Raw genomic sequence first — 18,749 nt, forward strand, 5'->3', positions numbered from 1 at the left:
TTAAAACAAGGAATGCAACACCACAAAACACCTTTGAGGCCAAATATTTAGCAATACTCAATGAGGAAGCAAATATTTAGAGCAATAAGGAAACTCCAGAGCATCATGACCCAGAGCACACTTCCTAGCAGCTGAGCTGGTCATATCAGGCCAGCAGGCTGATAGGAGGTATGAAGGAAGCCCAAAGAAACTTCAGCAGAGGCTTGTCCTCAAACATTGCTTCTGAGAGGCCCCACTGAGAGCCACTCTCCTTCCCTTGGGGGCTGCTCTTTAGCTGAGGCTCTCACCCTGAGCCTTTCCAGAGCTGTGCTACAGATATGCATCTCATTGATACTTACCCTGGCCAAGAGACTGGCTCCCCAGCTTGCCCACAGGCCTGCCTCATCACAACAGACCTGCCTGGCAATCACGGTACAACCTGATCCTGGTCACTGCATCCAGATCTGACACTGGCATACTGATGGAGTAAAAGCAAAGGAGTTTAATCTCAGCATCACTACCTCCAACAGGCTGCACTGCTTAGCTTTCAACCTGCAGGTACAGCACACCTACAGCCACACACACAGCTCACATGCCGCAGCACCAAGTGACAAAGCACCCTGCCACCACAAAACTCTGCACCCAGGCCATTTCTGGGAAAAGCAATGCATTCTGTCCCTCGCTTACTGTAGTCCTTGTCCTGTATTTCCACTAATGCACAAGTGTGAAGTATGGTATAACTGAGTTAGGTTTACCTGACAAAGTTAAATATCCAGTAAAAGGTCTCTGCCATCCAAGTCACAAAACAGAGGAATCTGTATGTTCTTCTAGTGCTCTCATATTCGTTTGGCATAAAAGAATCCTACCGCTTTTAAAATACAAAAGCCCTATTCTGTTTCATCTCAGATGAGAAAAATGATGACTAGACAGAAGAGTTCGCTAAACCCAGACTTGTACAAGAAGAGAGAATTCAGACACTGCACATCACCTCTGTCCGCAGGCAGGACATTTCTTTTTAAAATAGAAAAATAATAAGATCTTAAAAAACCAACATCTCTTTATTGACCATACTGTAGATACCTGTACAGAGTGTAAACTTTAATATTTCACCAGATATGTGAATAATTCTGGAGAAAGAATTATCAAGCACCTTCAATTCACCTGATTAAGTGTATGAGTAAAATGAATTGTTACAAAAAGTTACAGCAACATATCTTTAAAACGTTTACATTGTTATTTTATGAAAAATATACAGTTAAACAGGAAGATGTCACACAGTTGAGACTCAGAACTGGCTCTTTATGAAGCTTAACTGTCGTATCTGGAAAAGGAGTGAGGAAATAGGGATGTTAATAGCTTACTGCTCTTATCACAGCGTTGTGAAGAATACACTGACAGAAGTGGTCTTGCACATGAGCTTGTTTCCCAACACACTGTGCAGAAGCTAAACTTCACCCTTGGTTTAGTATGACATTAAGAATATGCATATTTGATTTTGCTTCCCAACTCCAGCTCACTGGTAGTGCTGAAAATGTGCTTCAACTTTGCTTGTTGTTACTCAGCAGTGGCACACAAAGGGGACATAATGATTTTTACCTTTAAGCACCAAGACACAGCCAATCCTTCCGGAAATCAGATTTTTAACTGCCATGTTTATGGTTAACCAAAAAAAGCATAACGTAGTTTGCTAAAGAAGAAAGATGGCTACAATAAAATTCAAAGATCATTTTCAGGCTTATAGAATCAAATATAGAAATATTATTTTATAAGCTCTCAGGAAACAAATACGACTCTCTCTTTATAAAACAAACACCTCCAAATGAATTAATATCTGTGTTTTTTTATGAACTATTAGCAACTGAGATCTAAATCTAAAAGTTTGTTTAGGGGATTTTAGGAAACTACAAAGGAATCTACATCAGATGGAGGAGAAATTAATCCCTCAAACTCCAGCAAAAACTGCACACACAGCCATTACACAGCTCTGACTCTAAAGAATCACATGCCATGGGTATGGATCACATGAGGGCAGTAAATAATACCCTGACAGCATGTCGATAAAGTATTTCCGTAACGAGAAGTCAAAAGTTGAGATTCAAGTTTTGAAAATTCAATGACTGGTAAGTGGGGATGAATGCAGTTAGGCACTGAATCTGTGATATTACCAGGTGTTCCCACCTACATCCATCCATCCATCCTTAGGACCCTCTGGCTGCTTCTCAGCTAAAAATACAGCCTTCACGTATGTGAAGGGCCAAACATGGCATTATGCAGATAACTGCTGTGTGCTTTGAGGTGCAATCCAGTCTTAAGGTCACACCATCCTTTATTCCATTCTGTGTTCAGCTAAGACACACTTACCTCCTAGCCTGCCTCAAGTACAACTAAGGCCCCAACGTCTTTCTTTCAAAGCAAAAAGATTGTATTACAAGGATTAAGATGCAATTGGACCCAACCTGGATGGCTCTGTCTTGCCTAACTGCTACAAAACAGTCATTGCCTGTGTGTCTGCATATGCACATTGTGGCTTGCAGTCAACAGCATGCAGCACTTATCTCTAGGGCCTGATTGTGTTGATAGATCTGAATTGTTTATGGCACATTCCCAGAAGGTGCCTGCTGCTTGAAAGCTTATATTAATGCTCAGTTTCTTTCTATACAATCCACTCCAACTGTGTTGTCAGGACAGCGGCAAGAGCGGCCTTCTGGGGTAGCCAAGCAGAGGTGAGTACAACCACCATTATTCACTGTACAGTAGTTATGTCCTGAAAAAGAAGAGATGAGAAATGTTGAAGGAAAGCAAAAGCAAACCCCCAATAAAATCCAAACACATGTGCAAAATGTGCAGATTCACAACTACATCAGGGAAACAAACTGAGATAGAAAAAACTACACGCTGGGGAGATCAAAGCCATCAGATCCTTGCTTCTGATATTCACCTCAAGGAAAGGTCCAGATATCAGGACAGAGCAGAATAGGCAACATCAAAAAATATGCTCAGAAATGTACTTCATAAATTGGCCGAGTGGTCACAGACATTAGAATGAAGAAAGGGTAAGGAAATGCGAAATGTAACAAATGAAGACCAAATTCAAAATGGTACAGGACTTCATTCCCATCTTCCTACTAGAAAAATACTGAGGAATGACTAGCAAAAAGACCAAAATAGGGGGGTTTAGGAAGGAATGCATTAACATATTGAGGGGTAAAATGAAAGATGAGGGAATGCCCAAAGCAATGGATTTGAGGGAAAAGACATCAGTCAGAGACAAACATGTGAAGTCAATAAGAAAAATAATGTCAAGGTTCCTAAAATTACAAATATAATCTTCTAGTCAGAACTCAGATTGTTGTTTTGTTATACGGTGCCTATCACACTGGAAATATTAATTATTAACTAGTAGTGAACATTATCAAGTTAACTAGTTAACCAGCTAATTAACTACTGGGAATAAAATATCTAATTTCTTAGTTATGAAATTCCTGTGCATATTTTAATACTCTGAACCAGACATGCAATTAAGTTTTTACTGTATGTACTGAATAACTTGAGCAGATCATAGTAATAACAAAAAAGAGAACTCTTCTCATCACAGTGATTTGATAAGAAGAACATAACTGGACAGTGGTATTGCTTCCCAAGGAGTAAGCTTATTTCAAAGACTATCAACTTCCTCTTTTCTAAGTTTCACAGGGCGCTTTTCAGTAACGTATTTGAAAAGCTTAACATTCAAGAGAACAGAAAGATCAGTCCACTCACTCTGCCACCTGCTGTTTTTTGATCATTCCTGTTTTAAAGACACTGGATCTCATTAAGAACATCTGGAAGACCATTTTGAGTAAATAAGACCCTAGCCATAAGTATAGGATTCAAGTTAGATACTGACAAGACAGCAGCTTTAACCATGTCTAATGATAGAACAAGACTCCTCTGCCTATTCTGGTTGGATATGGCAACAACAAAAAAAACCCAAAAAATGTAATTTTTACTTTCTCTGAAGACTGAAATCTAAGCAATAACCAGACATTCACTAACCACCTACATCAGGTGGCATTAACAGCTCCCACTGAAGGGCTCCGTTCATTTATGTGCTAAGATGCTTCACAGCTGGAAAAACTTGAGGATCATCTGTATTACCTCCTGGGCACTGAGCAAAAGCTGTAGTGATTCCATAGAGACGGGAGCGCTTGTGGGGTTGGAAGTTATCATTTTCTACTGAAATCATGCGATCCACAGCTACAACAGCATCCCTGACAAATACAAGAGAGAATACACAGAAGTGAGATTTATATAGGAATACAAGACAAAACAAACAAAACAAAAGAAGGGAGAAGTCTAGAATTGCTTCTTTTCCCACTCTTAGAGAGTGATGACTGAAGAAAAATCCCCCACAACCTCAGCTTGTATGGACAACTCAAGTACACATATCACAGCCCTCATCCTAGGTAGCAATGAGACTCAGTAGCAGGGAGCCAACTCAGTTATTTTGGAGGTAACTCCAACACGTCCCTCTACAGGAACACATCTGTTAGTGGTTTTGATGCGTTACATATTCTGCAATCCCATATTTTCTGTGACATAGGCAACACAGCTATTACACATAATGATTACAGACAATGTATTCCAGGTGGAGTCACATATTTGGAAGGAACACTGTCATAAGGATTTTTTTTTTCCTAGAAACCAAAGGGCAGTAACTGACACAACTTAAACAGATTCCCATTTATCCAGAATAGCATTTCCCAGCTGTTAGTTTCTAGCCTGGGAATCCTTAAACACACTAATAGCTCTTCCTGCTGCAAGTGACAGAATTGTTTGTATACGAGTTTGTGGATAGAACACACAACTATTTACATCCAGGAAAGACAGTTAAAAATACATGAACTGGATATTTTTTTTCTGTAAATACATAGGAAACTCCAAAGTCTCAATTGCATTTCAATGTTTTACTTTATTTGCAACAAAGGAAATGTCATCAAGACAGTAAAAATGTCCTCTTATTTCTAGTGAAGTATTCAGATAACATCCAGCATAAAAAGCCCTGAGTGACTAATTTCTGCCCTCGACAATACAGCAACTAAAGCCTTAAGGGAAACATGTTAACTCCCACTCATTTCCCAAAAAATGTTTAGTGCTATAAGTATTTTCTGAGAGGACAAATCATTATGCTAAGAAGAGAACTCAATTAAGTGGCAACATCGATAGGTCAGCTCTACAGAATCACTCTGTATTGTAACAGCTATTGCCAGAAATAGAAAGAAAAAAAAATAAAATAGAAGAGGAATGTGTGACATGTCAGACATGAGAAATACAGTATAAGCTTCGCTTCCTACCAGACAGAAGAACAGAATAAAGCACTCCATGATTTCTTAAGCAGATAACTTACCTTCTCCAGTCTGTGTAGTACAAATTCTTCCCATAGCTTGTAACACCAAAAGGATACTGAATTCCTTCAACAATCTTTCGTCGACCAAGCTGATTAGGGTTCATGCATTCCAGTCTCTTGGTACCTGGGTGAAGTGAAGCAATTCAATTTGTTCAAAACAAAGACCAATAGAGCTTTCATGAGGAAGAAAGGATAAGCACAAACATGCAAGCACAAACAGACTAAAGTCTTCTGGATGTTCTTCAGTCAAAGCTCAGCCAAAGGCCGTCCCATGCCAAACCTCCAAACAAGTCAAAGGCTGAATGGCAAAGCACTTTAGTGCTAATATAATCAGCACAGTACCTAACTTACAGAAGCACAAATGTCCATTGCTCACAATTTGAAACTCCAGGTACAGAAACCAGCATCCTCAGGCTGAAGTAGAAGCTGACAGAAGGTCTCCTCCATTCTGGAGGGATACTTCAATAACTAACCAGTTCTACCTCCTCTGGAAGGCACTTTTTAAATTGAGCTAGGTAGGCATGTTGCAAAATAATTGCTGGCTTGGGCAATCAAGGCAAGACTGCAAGAAGAACACCTAACTTATGGATGAAAATAAGGGGTAAAGAGGCCCAGTTTTAAGTCTACTACACACCTCAGGAACACTGCTAGCAAACATAAACCCCTGTAGAATTTTGTTAACTAGTGGGCTTCAAAATTAGGAGAAGAAAAGAGGAAGAGACAAATTTGAGAACAAAAGACAGGAAAAAGATAAAGACAGCAGAGGGAGAAATGATTAAATGCTAGAGAAAGTCTCTTACAGTGAAAAACAGAGCTTGATCTTTTTAGTTTATCATTAACTTGAAAGGTCACTTGAAGTATAAAAGCACCTCCACAAGAAGAGATCTCTGGCAGTCTACAGTGAGAAAGACAGCAAGATGGAAAAAAAAGCTTATATGAGAATTAAAAGCATACTTTTTGTCTTTAAGCATAATCAACAAGTCAATGGCAGAATTCATCTCTTGATCATAGTGTCATACAATGGTTCGGGTTGGAAGGGACCTTTAAGGAATCACCCAGTTCCAACCCCCCACTATAGGCAGGGACACCTCCCAATAGATCAGGTTGCTCAAAGCCCCATCCAGCCTGGCCCTGTATGCTTCCAGGGAGGGGATACCTGCTGCATCTCTAGACAGCTTTTTGGTCAGAATTAAAATCTTTCAATTTACTCAGAACCCAACAGAGGTAGTACGAACAAATGAAGTGATTCTACTAAAGCCAAAAATCAAGGCATGAAATCAAAGCTGTAGCCCAAAGAGCTATAAATACTAATTGGCTGTGCATCTTCTCAGGATTGGATGTACGTAGTATGCTAATACTATGAAGAAAGACTTCAACACCTGTTTACCTGCATCTACCCAACACAGCATTGAGGAATAAGGATCAAACGTCAGCCCATTTGGCAATCCCAGATCATCCTTCACAAGAATTCTTCTGTTTGTGCCATCCATGTATGAAGTTTCAATTTTAGGAGCTTCTCTGTTCCAGTCAGTCCAGTACAGGTTTCTTAAGAGCAAGAAAAAGGTAAAAATAAAGACTGACTGATCTCAAGTGACTGTTGTAATCAAGGGAAAAAAAATAGTAAGGATAAAAATGACACTACATTGCCAAAGTAGTAGTTACATTAATAAGAAGCACCACATTGCCCTTTAATATCGAGGTGACGAAGCATCATGAAGATATACTGAACGTCATACTTCTTGTATGTGACTCTTTTCTTTCTTGTTAATATAAGAAATGCTTTCCATGCTTTGTTTAGGTTATGTGCTAGATGCCAGGCAAAACCAATTCTATTTCAACAGTTCCGTGGACTGTTTAAAATATACAACCACAGCCCTCCTCCCACCACCCATCATATCTATGCAGGCTAAGCAGCAGAAGCAGCAACATTTGGCACGCATCTGTGGGATTCATTCAAAATCCTGTTTTTCTTTTCAGCACATCAAGCAGTGTACAATGGAATCGATCAGAGTAGTTTGTGGTCAGGGGAGAACTTCAGAGAAGGTCATTAATTCACTGACACTTTATTAATGGCCATTTGTTAGTGGTGTTTTTTTTGCCCTTGAATGCTCTTTCTGAGGCTAAGAATTTCCTTGACCCCTCTAAAAGCTAAGCTTTGCATGTGTATTTTCAAAAGGTATCCATACCCTCTCACAGGATCCACAACAATTGCACGAGGGTTCACCAGGCCAGTGTCAAAAAGGATGCGACGCTGGCGCCCATCCAGTCTAGCCACTTCTATTCTATCAAGTTGAGAGTCAGTCCAGAAGATGTTGCGACCTAGATGATCTAGAGCTATCCCTTCAGGGCTTCCCAGGTCTGCAAGAGAAAAGAGAAAAATATTCATAGACATCACATTTCTTAGCAACATTCACCTCATAAGCATTCACAGCTCTTAACAGAGAATTTTATTTTATTTTTTTCAGTTTTCTGGTTGCAGGCAACAAAAGCTACATCAGTTGGAAAAGCTTAATAGCTTTTTCCCCAGGCCTCCCTCAGCACATTTCCCGCCTTGGGAACACATCCTTTAAATAAACCTCGGATTTCACCTATATTTCATATGTAGCTACAGCACAGATAGCCTCCGGAGAGTTAAGATACTCACTTATGCTTCATACTATGTATTATACCAGACTAACTGTTTTTCTGAATGATAAATATAAGAACCAAACCAGCATGCATCCCAAGTCTGCATGTAAACTTGCCTTGAGGAAGAAAGAAAAAAATAAACAAATAAGAGTAGATAGCAGGGAAATAAATAGAGACTATGAGAATCCTACTCTACTGTCCATAGCAAGTCAGGATCTAGAATGATTTTATAATGTTTAATATATTATTTAATATTCCCCCTTCTTTGGTAAGTGGTGCTCATTTGATAATTGGATTTTTAATAAGCTTAGTCAAAGCAATACAGAAAGCATGCTCCGAAGCACTAGAGATAATGCTATTAGTTAACTGATGGAATTTAGATTCTGTTCTTTGTTTTTGCACAGCAATCCTTTTTGGAACATATTTTAGTACTGTATGTGCACTATTTGTCTTGGATAGTTAGTTGTTCCAAAAACAACAGGAAATAACAGATAACATCCTTTCTGCTTTAGCATTAGTAATTTCTAACTCACATGAAAGATGCAAAATAAATATATAGCTCTTCAAGGTTTAATTCAGCCACTGTGGAAAAGCTGCTTCTATGCTTTTTCACATTCATCCATTCATTGAAAAGGAGCGTGAAGGCTGTGTGGGATGCTGTGAGACCAAAGCCACTACAGATCACTTCTAGGCTGATTTCAGTTCCAAAATAAGTAGAATTGCATGTGGTCACTCCCCAAATAGGCAGTGACCCTTCATACCAGCCCAGCTGTCAAGAAATTCTTTAAATGTGGATTTACACATCACTTAAATGTCCTGCAACAAAAGAATGTGGCAAATGAGTGATTTACTAATTTTCAAGTGTATTTACTGACAGCCATTAAACAGTGTGTGACACAAACGGTCCCTGTGAAGAAGAGGCATTAGTGACACAGACGTGCCCCTGCTGCACTGCCATCAAGGCTGGTACAGTCACAGGCTCTACTCCTTGGAAACAGACAGTCTTTTATAGACAGACAACTAATATAATTTAAGCAATTGCAACAAAGATGGAAGTTCTCCTTTCTGACCTGCCCCCACAGCTGCAGAGCTCAGAAAGCCTCCACAGGCAACACAGCTGCAGGAATAGATGGGAACTGGATGGGGTTCCACAATAAAACATGTTTCTGCAGAACAATTCAACTTGGATTGCAAGAGCTTTAACAACAACAAAAAAGTGCATTCTACAAAAATACGTGTGAGCTGAAGAAAGCAGCTGCAGCCCTCCAGAGGAAAAAGGCAAAGATCAAAACAAAATAATAAATTCTCATGAGCTTTCTAAGAGCGAGGCATTTTCCCATTTACTGAAATTTTAAAGGTCCGGTTTTGAGTACCACAGAGATATTCAAATACTGAATATCCAACCATAAATTGTTCTGACTCTTTATTAAAGATCCAGTTAACATTTCCACCCAGGAAGTAAAGAGAAACATTGCTCAACATCTCTTCAGGAACGCCAGACACATCCCATGACAAAGCAATATACGTAAAAATATCTCAAAATTTCTAAGGTGTTTTTTGTAGCAGATAAAAACACAAGGTTCCCATGCAGAAGTGGTACATTGTAAGCACTCTGAGTTACCTAAAATAATCCAGTTTAGTTGAAAACCTTCACAAATATTCCAAAAACATTTTATATACTGCAAGGCTTTCGAGGCACACACACACACAGTCTCATTAGAACAATTCATACATACACAAAATCTTTAGCAATAGCAATTTCCTTCACTTTTTAAAGTGCACAATCTGACAAAATCCCTGAAGAGCAGATCCTCAAATGGTAGAGACTGGAAATCCTTTCCCCATTGATGCTGTAGTGATACATGCATATGCTTACACTATGTTTTAAAGTCTCTCTTAAATTAAAAATGTTAGGATTAAAAGGAAGTTCTACAAATTCCTCAGCCAACAAGTTGTACAGAGATACAGTTAAGCTGCACAGAAACAGTTGCTGCTGTGGTTAGGGATGGCTTTAAGTTTTCCCTTAACCCTTCCCAGGACAGAGCACTATCCAAGCTGCTCCCCTCTCTCCATTGCCCCTGAGAGATGAAACGGAGTACCAACAAACTGGCTATACTGAAGCATATTTCTACTCCAGGTAGAAATATGCAACACACCCAAAGAAAACCAAAGCAAATTTATTGTAGAGTTTTAGAACTTGTTGATTATTTTGCGAAATTAATTTCCTACATTTCAGTGACAATACCTGGGAAAGATAAAAAGCAAGAAACTCTAGTACTTTACAAGTATTCTAGGATCCCAGGGATGCGAATGATTATATAAAAAGTGCTTCCCTCTAGCTTCTTTTGCTGTTTGTTTGGATTTTTTTTTTCTCCCCATGCTCCACATTCACTTGGTTCCCTAAACCTGTCCTTCTTCTTAACCTTTTAAGAAAAGCTCTAAGCTTTAGATACCCCAATTCCATCATAAGCACCTGCCATTTACTGCTATCCTTGTTACTTATCTTTTAGTCAGCCAATAACAAAATGTCAGTTCAGCTGAGAACCATTACAGACCTATTCAGAGGTCCCTTGCAAAGAACTTCACAAAAGCTTTTCAAAAATCCAGTCACACAATACTTACTGGATCACCTTTATCTGCACATCCACTGACTGATGAAAAGCTTCCATGATTTTCCTACATTGAAGAGTCATCAAAACCGTAACCCAAATTGTAATGTAGTGTAAGCACTGTAATGAAGTGCTACTACACAGGAAATAGATCCTTCTTCATTTTAAGTCACCAAAGCTTTTGGGGTACCATTTATCTGAGTAACACTCACTTGTAATAAGGCTGCAGCTCAAGTAACACCTGTGAATTACCAAATTCATGTCTTTAATGCCATTAATAGGAAGTAGGAAGAGGAAGAACTTGGTGCTGTTACCTGTTCTGATGATGGTCGTTGGCTCCCCACCATGCAGGCTAGCTCTACTGATCGATGGACCGCTGATGTCTGTCCAGTAAACCACTTTGTCCATGCAGTCATAAGCAACTCCAATAATAACTTTGTCCTGTTGATCAGCAAGAAATTAGATCAAGCAGAGAAAAGGACAATGTGGGCACTCACTGTACAGTAGCTTAGAATAGTGCTCCCAATTGTAAGTTCCTTTTAACAAGCAGACACTACTCACAGAGCTTACTTCAAAGAGGTAAATATGTTCATTTAAAGAAAGTTCTTGCTTACATCTTGCTGTATTATTCCTCATCTGTTTGTTTGGTTTTTTTCCTTTCATTCTTTCTGCATGTTCATCAGTCCACACATAGTGGCTGCATTTCAGCAGTTACTTAAAAGTATCAATTACCACAACAAAGTTCTAGCAATGGAAGTTCATTAAATAACAGTTTTGGAAACATTCCACAAATAAATCTTGAATATTGTCCCTGGAATAGGGAAGAAGTCATTTTTTGGACAAAAGAAGGTAGGTCTGAAGATTTCAGTTTAGAGTGTAAACTCTTTCCTCCAAGCAAATGAAAGGCACTTTTTGGGTAAAATGCTAATTTATCACAGATTACTGAGTCTCCTTCCTTTGCTGATTTTGCTACTTAAGATTCTCATTCATTTAACAGAAAATGAAAGATGAGCAGCTTTTTAGAGAAATGGTCCAAGAACCCACACCAGAACAGGGATGACTTATTAGTGAGCCTACACTAATGCTGCAGAGTACTGAACAATCTAAATGACTTAGATTACACAACTCTGAGATAACAAAAAAAAGGAACAATGCTAATAGCAGAGACTTGGAGCTTAATTAAAGTATTAACTAAGAGTTATTAATTGCATGTTATCTTTTGAAAGCTCTTTCCTGAAAATAGTCCTAAGCTAGACCAAGTAAGTAATAAGACTAGCTGACAGAGATTCAGAATTGTGTGCCTATATCATCATAATTCCAATTCTAATATAAGTACTTTCTTTAAAGCTCTACTGCAGCAGAACTCAGGACAAGAGAAAAAAGCTAAGTTTTGCCCTTACATCACAACACAGTTTTCAGTACTGTTTACTGAACTGAATTTGTACAATTTAGCCTATATTTCCTCTATTAGGCCAACATGATATCTGCTGTTGCTATTATAAATATTCTCACTCTGGAATGAAAACAGAAATGCCCATGTTTCAGGCAAAATGAATGTGACAAAACTGGAAGTGGGGAGAGTTTGTATGTTTCATAGGTGATGGAGAAGAGGTTCTCAATATCAGGGATTCATTTTCAGGGAAAAAAGATTCTCAAGACAGTAGTAAGAAGAGTGGGAAAAATATCTACCGCCCACCAGGCTTGCATATGAAAAAGGAAACAAGAAAAAAAAAAAAAAAAAGTCTGTATTCTGTATATCTGTAGCCAAGAAATGCTGAGAGCTGACTGAAGAACAGGGATAGATTAAGATGTATGACAAAAATTTGAGAGGAGAAAGAAAGGGCCTCTATAGGTCTTGCAGGTCTTCTAGATTTTTACACCAATGGAAATGTGAGGTTAGCTGTATTTATACAGTCGACTGCTGGAGGCATGTGAGATCACTAATATTAATTTCTTGTCCTATGATGTATTCTTTTAAAGCAAATAACTTTTTCTATAGCTCAGTTATCTTCCCCCTTTACCTCCCCATACAGTCAGGTCAAAAATTCACTGACAAAGTGCTGAGATACCAAAATCTTAAGAAAAACATAAAAATCAAGTTTGAAATTTAAATGATCAAACAACAAAAATGACAAACAATCACTTTCATCTGCATTGCAGCTCCTCCAAGACACACTGGTTTTTACAGTAGGTTACTTACTGGAATATGCAAGAGCGCTTTTGCACCATTTTTCTTCATGTTGTTTCCCTCCAGTGGAACATGCTCAATTTTCCCACTTTGAGCAAAAAGCAAATGTGTTCCTGGAGGCAGTGGAATTGTGTCTGGTCGAACAGAGGGCCCAATACCAACAGCAGGAGCAGCTGTGCTCAGACCTGGTCCATAGAAAAAGAAACAGATGGCAACACAATTAGCTGTGCAGTGCAACAAGGCTCCTTGTTACATACAAGGACAATTCCAGACAGGCTTCTTAGAAAGGAATGGCCTGATTAAGTAGACACTAACAACTCTAATCAGATGCAGAAAACTTTGGATTTATTTTTTTTTCCCCCTTCTGCTGACAGAGAAGAAGCAATTGACATAATAGATCTTTTCATGTTCAGCTCTGTAATTGCTCCTTCCTTCAAACGTTCAAAAAAGCCTGTCTTATTTTGCAATTGAAGCGATGAAGATGTTGGAAGGAACATCCTTCATTTCCTGAGGCAGCAGCCATTTACCACACATTCAGAGGTTCCCAGAGGGCAGAAACTATAGGGGCCCCTCACAGTTTCAAAGCAGGAAAGAAGTCAGAAAGCCATCTCACCGCAGCTGTCCGGATTCCCTGGCTGAAGGAAAAGCATAAATGGAATTGCCAAAGGGCTGCAGCATGAGGCAAACTGTCACTGGCTCAAGAGAAGCCTGCATTGCTCTAATTCAGTGCTACATCTCAGGGGCCCCATGTTTGGGAGAAAGTGCACATCAGAGAAGAGACACCCAAAAGAAACAAGTGCTTCAGCCACTTACATGGTGGTCGAACTCCTGGGCCACTTCTGGTGCCGTCAATCTCATTTCCATCCCTATCCACACACCAGCAATATCCAGTGCTGCCATGGCACTGAGTGGGTACGTAATTCCCATGTTCATCACACTGGGGAATGAACTGACCAACTCTTATTTCTCTTTGGAAGAAAGTGCCTCCACTTCCAAGAGCTACTTCTTTCTCATGCTGGCATTTGGTCTTTACCACTCCTATGAAGAAAACAGACCAGTGAATGTTTCTGCTTTAATTAATAACTATGCTCCATTAGCAGTTGCCATACACTGACTACTTATAAAACATGTATTCTCGCTATTGGAGGAACATGATGCAAATTTAGAAGGCAGACACAATCTGTGTACCTTTGGAAACAGTCTGCCCTATGTAGATCCTACACATTTGCCTTGATTTTACATAATTTTCAATATTTTTCACTGTTCAATTTAAAACAAAACAAGAAGCTCCCTTGCAGCTTCCTACATTGAAAGGTCATAAAAGAGAAGCTGGAAAACATTATTTCTCCTAGAAGCACATTAGAAAGAACATTCTGTCCAGCTTGTGACCCCCAAATGTCTACTTGTTTGGCAAATACCCATGGACTTCAAGATGTGACTGATTAGCCAGGCTACACAGTGGATAAAGTTTTTTTTGTAATGCTAAAAGTCAAGTTTCCCTTCAGAGGGGCAAGAAAAAATCATGACATAAAGCAGATGCTGAGTTCTACATAGAGCCTACAAAATGAGACAACTTACTGCTCTGATGTGTATTAGGCTTTTTAAAGTTCAGGCATCAAATCTGAGTGCTCACTTGATACTTTTGGACCCAAGAAAGGAACTGCGGGAACAAATGGCTCAGTTCCTGGTAAGGCACACAAGTGAGGCTGTACTGAAAGCTGGATTACTACTACACATAGAGAAACATGTAATACACAATGGCTATATGTGTTAAATACAGAGATTACAGAAGAAAGATGAGTTTTCCAGATTATCAATAGATTCAGGGATCAGTTTCTTCTGGTTTCAATTTTACAAAACAGTCTGGACTAAATTATAAATCTTCCTTTGCTGTTACATGTCATGTAATAGGGAATGTCACCTAGACCAATATATCCTTCCAGATACCAAACAGCACAGTGAAATTAACAGAATACAATAAACTTTTTCCCACTCCACACAAATAAATCTGTGCTATTTTTACCCTATACTTGAGACCTGAGGGAGTCTGCACAATGAGAGAGAAGGACATCTAATAATGGGGGAATATCCTCTTCCTGATTTCTATGGACAGCTAGAAACACTTAACACAAACTGTCTGACAAGGAGATCAAACATTACACTTAAATTTCTTTCTTCCTCGCTTTGACACTGTCTAGTGGGCAGTGTTAGCTAGGTACGGCTCAGAATAGACCCAGACCAGCAGAGTGAGAATCTAATGCCACGTGCCTACAGGCTACTGTGGTGTAACAGTCACACAAGTACCAATAATAATAACAATAATAATAATAAAAAGTTATGCAAGGAAAAGCTTTGGAAAAGTTCTGTGCACCTGGAGACAATTAGAGAAATACAAATGTCTGGAGAACAGCTCAGTCCAAACAAATAAAATATTTGGCCTCAGCTTTAGTGTGGGTGGCAAAGAGTATTGAGTCAAGTTATAAAATCAAACCCTGAAGGAAATTGTACATTATCTCAATTTTTTTTAATAGCACTCAACTCACTATGCAGGTTAAAAACAAAAACAAAAAAAAAAGTTCAAAAAAATGAGAAATATTTGAGTCAGTGGAAAAAATGTAATTAAGAAGTGGTATTTCTAGCAAGTTACCACAGTACCTTAGTTTGGTTTTAAATTTCCTTATTAAGAAATTTCACTTCTTCATTAGGGCTCTGGAGGAAGATACACAACCACAGATCATGTCATTTGGAAGAGAAATAGGACACAAAAGATGAGAAGGACGAGACCTCATTACTGGCTGAATAGAGCTCATTAAAATTGACACACTGATTCATGCAGTCAAATGAACAGTTACACTTGAAATACACCATGTACACCAGTCTCTAAAGACAGACACTTATCTTGGAAAACAACAACTAAGAAAAGTCATCCGCAGGTAACTATCTCAATGTGAGCACTATGCTAAATCCTATGGGGATTGTGTGGGAGCATCACATGGGTGTACAGAAGCAATGTTATTGCTCTGGGTGGTACTAGTAAGATAATTCAGGGAATACTGGGTCCAACTCTGGTATCCAGAGTTCAGAAGGATAGCAAAAAATTGATCAGCATAAAGAAGAGAAGAGCTGCTGCAGTGCAGAACAGAAATGCACACTGCCCAGGACGTGATGTTCAGCAGGCCACAGTGCACACTAGTCTAGTTCCATGGAAGGGTGCACCCTGAGCTCAAGTTATGTGAATCATCTTCCTCAGAAAAATAAATTTGCATTTAACATTTTCAACACATTTTTTGGTTGTTTTATAAACCACCACTAGCAGTGTGGAATTTAAAACTCTGGAAAACAACACAAAATACTGCAGGTGGCCCAGATAAAAAAGACACACATACACATTCCCCACATAGTAAAGAAATATACAGAATTGGGGTGAAAAGCAAACAAAGAAACAAACCCGTATACAAAGATTCAAAGTCACTTTTGGTCATAATGGAAAGCTCTTGTAGCAGTACTGTAGAAGATATCTATGAACTTTAAAAATAAAAAAATGGAGGCTGGAAAAGAGGGATGAAGAACAGGGATTGATGGGACTTCTCTTCCACCCTGCAAGAGGGGTTACAACTAATGCACTATACTGAGCTTAATCAGTTTTTGACAGCACTCAGAACTTTTCAAAGCTCTGATATAACTGCTCAAACAGGTTTTCATTCACAAGCTAAAGACAGAGAAGCGAAAACAAAGCTCTGTCCAGTACGTAACCAGAGTAATTCTTAAATTTCTGATGTAGCTCAATTTATTCCTCAAATATCACAGTTACACTGGCACTTTTAACTGCCATTCTCAGACACTGCCAAAAAAGGAAGAGAACAAAACAAAACAACACGCTGCCCTTTGTCCATTCATTTTGCTTTGCAGCCCTTCATTTGCAGCATTGCCCTGTGTGTTTTTCATGTGAAACAAACTGTGTACAGAGCACCAGCAAATGGCTCTAACGGTCAGAACCCCAGTCCAAGAACCCAGATTTGTTTCTGTTTAGTAAACAGTGTCTGGGGTCTGCAGGGGTAGAAACACTCAGACATCTGGTTTTTTGAAATGGAAAAATGAAGCGTGAGGAAATAATGAAGTACAGACATTCTTAATAGCTGTGAGCAGTGAGACATTCCAGCATCATTAACTCTTTCATTAACATATGGTTTTACTCCTACAACATTCACTTATGTACAACTCAAATCCATTTTACTTGTTAGTCTCCTTGCTTTGAGAGCAGCCATTCAGCAGTGGTAAAATTCAATAGTATGTTCCATATAATAAAAAAGGCACCAAACAAGCAAGCAATTGAACATACTGTTTGGAAAAGGACAGCAAAAAGAACAGAGTATTCACATGAATGAAACTTTCCATGCTATTAACAACCAGGGAGGACTTCAGTGAGTTGGCTGAGGCTGAACAGATCAAAACTATATCAGGTAAAAGGGGAAGAAAGGCTTTCTAATGACATCTGAATACAATGGATTCTCATCTGGAATCTCCATCCTGAAGTAAGTTGGTTTACAAATTGGGTGCTAAAGTAAACTAAGCTGCTTTTTGCACAGCTTCAGAAACTTGTTTGACTCCAGCTACTGGCAATGATTAACTGTTGGATATATCCATTTTAAAAGTACTCGAGCTTTAGCAATAAGATGACATTCCAAGAGCAGCTATTGTTCTATTAACTCTCAAAGAAGGGAGGAGTAGCCATGCTTGTTGTAAACACTGCCATTGCCACAGACCAGCAGGGCAATGTAGATACTCCTACTTTAGTCAGGATTTCAGCAACAGCAAGACTTCTCATCTATAAAACTTTTATTTCCCTGCTCAGAGAATTTCATGAGCAGAAACAATGCAAGTGTTTCCAAAGCATGTCTTCTACTCCTGAGACAAAACTTACAGCTTACAAAGAATAAACCAAGCCTGTTACACAAAAAATTTAACTAGCCTCAGCCTGCAAAACAGACAAGCATTCTGAGCTTCAAGCAGCGATAAGGGCCAAAGAGATGCCAGAGAGGCAGCAGCACTGCTGCAGAAGCAGCATTCTGCGTGCTGCTGAGGCCCAGCAGCAAGGTGTCCAGTAGCCAAGCTGAAAAGGGAGTCATCTCCATTCAAGCTACATTTATGTTGAGTATGAAAACAAAATCAAGAAGCATCTAGGATGAGTAGAAAAATAATATGAAGCTTCAACAAAATAGTACTTCACACTTAGCAGTTGGGTAGATACACTAACCACACAACATGTGAAAAGGTGTTGTCCTCAGCAACAGCAACAAATACACTATCTCATATACTTAGAAGAAATTAAATACGTCCTAGTAATAGAGCTGATTGAATTGAATTGATTGAATTCAAATATCAATCTGGCAAATGATCTGATTCATCTACAAAGGGGAATGTGCCAGACATGAAAGCAGTATTTCTCATTCTGCAATCCTTCTTTAAGAAACAGAAGTTTTAAGGTTTGTTTTTGCTTCAAGCTACTCACATCAAGTTTCTCCTTAAGGAGTATAATCCTGTTTTTATCAACAGGGTCGTTATATAAATGTTTTAACTCTGGTCAGAAACACCAGGTAGTTCTCCCTTCATCCAGCATTAAACTGAAAATACGCATGAACATTGGCACATGAAAAACAAGTTGAAAACAACGTTGAAAGACTGACATAAAATTGGAAAAAGCTAAAGCTTCAGAATTAAACACCACCAAACCTCCTACAATTGACCTACAATGGAAGAGTCTACAAACACTCAATGATCTGACATAACATATGCTGTTGAGCACCTGATGAAGTCATGCAAACATGATTTAAAGCCAGAAATCACTCTGTGATTTCTTTTGTTTTTCCTGTAAGTCATCCATCAGCTCTTTGCTCTGAGGCATTACTATCCTACTGTACAAGAATGTCAGATCTTCAAAATTAGGGAAGACAGTGGCAAA

The 18,749-nt window shown here is 38.9% G+C and overlaps 1 protein-coding gene across 1 annotated transcript in view; it reads right to left on the bottom strand.

The window, feature by feature from the left end:
* Window positions 1-1,019: 1,019 nt before the first annotated feature.
* Window positions 1,020-18,749, bottom strand: part of NID1 (nidogen 1) — a 36,876-nt gene continuing 19,146 nt past the window's right edge. Inside the window, exons 13-20 of the mRNA XM_072333430.1 lie at window positions 13,604-13,828; window positions 12,803-12,975; window positions 10,917-11,043; window positions 7,552-7,723; window positions 6,753-6,910; window positions 5,366-5,489; window positions 4,117-4,229; window positions 1,020-2,743 (exon numbers count right to left, since the gene is read on the bottom strand). Of these exons, the coding sequence (XP_072189531.1) occupies window positions 2,622-2,743; window positions 4,117-4,229; window positions 5,366-5,489; window positions 6,753-6,910; window positions 7,552-7,723; window positions 10,917-11,043; window positions 12,803-12,975; window positions 13,604-13,828 (1,214 nt within the window). The 3' untranslated portion in view covers window positions 1,020-2,621. The remainder of the gene's footprint in view (window positions 2,744-4,116; window positions 4,230-5,365; window positions 5,490-6,752; window positions 6,911-7,551; window positions 7,724-10,916; window positions 11,044-12,802; window positions 12,976-13,603; window positions 13,829-18,749) is intronic.

The sequence above is a fragment of the Excalfactoria chinensis genome, chromosome 3 (genome assembly GCF_039878825.1).
Source record: "Excalfactoria chinensis isolate bCotChi1 chromosome 3, bCotChi1.hap2, whole genome shotgun sequence".
Classification (NCBI taxonomy): Eukaryota; Metazoa; Chordata; class Aves; order Galliformes; family Phasianidae; genus Excalfactoria; species Excalfactoria chinensis.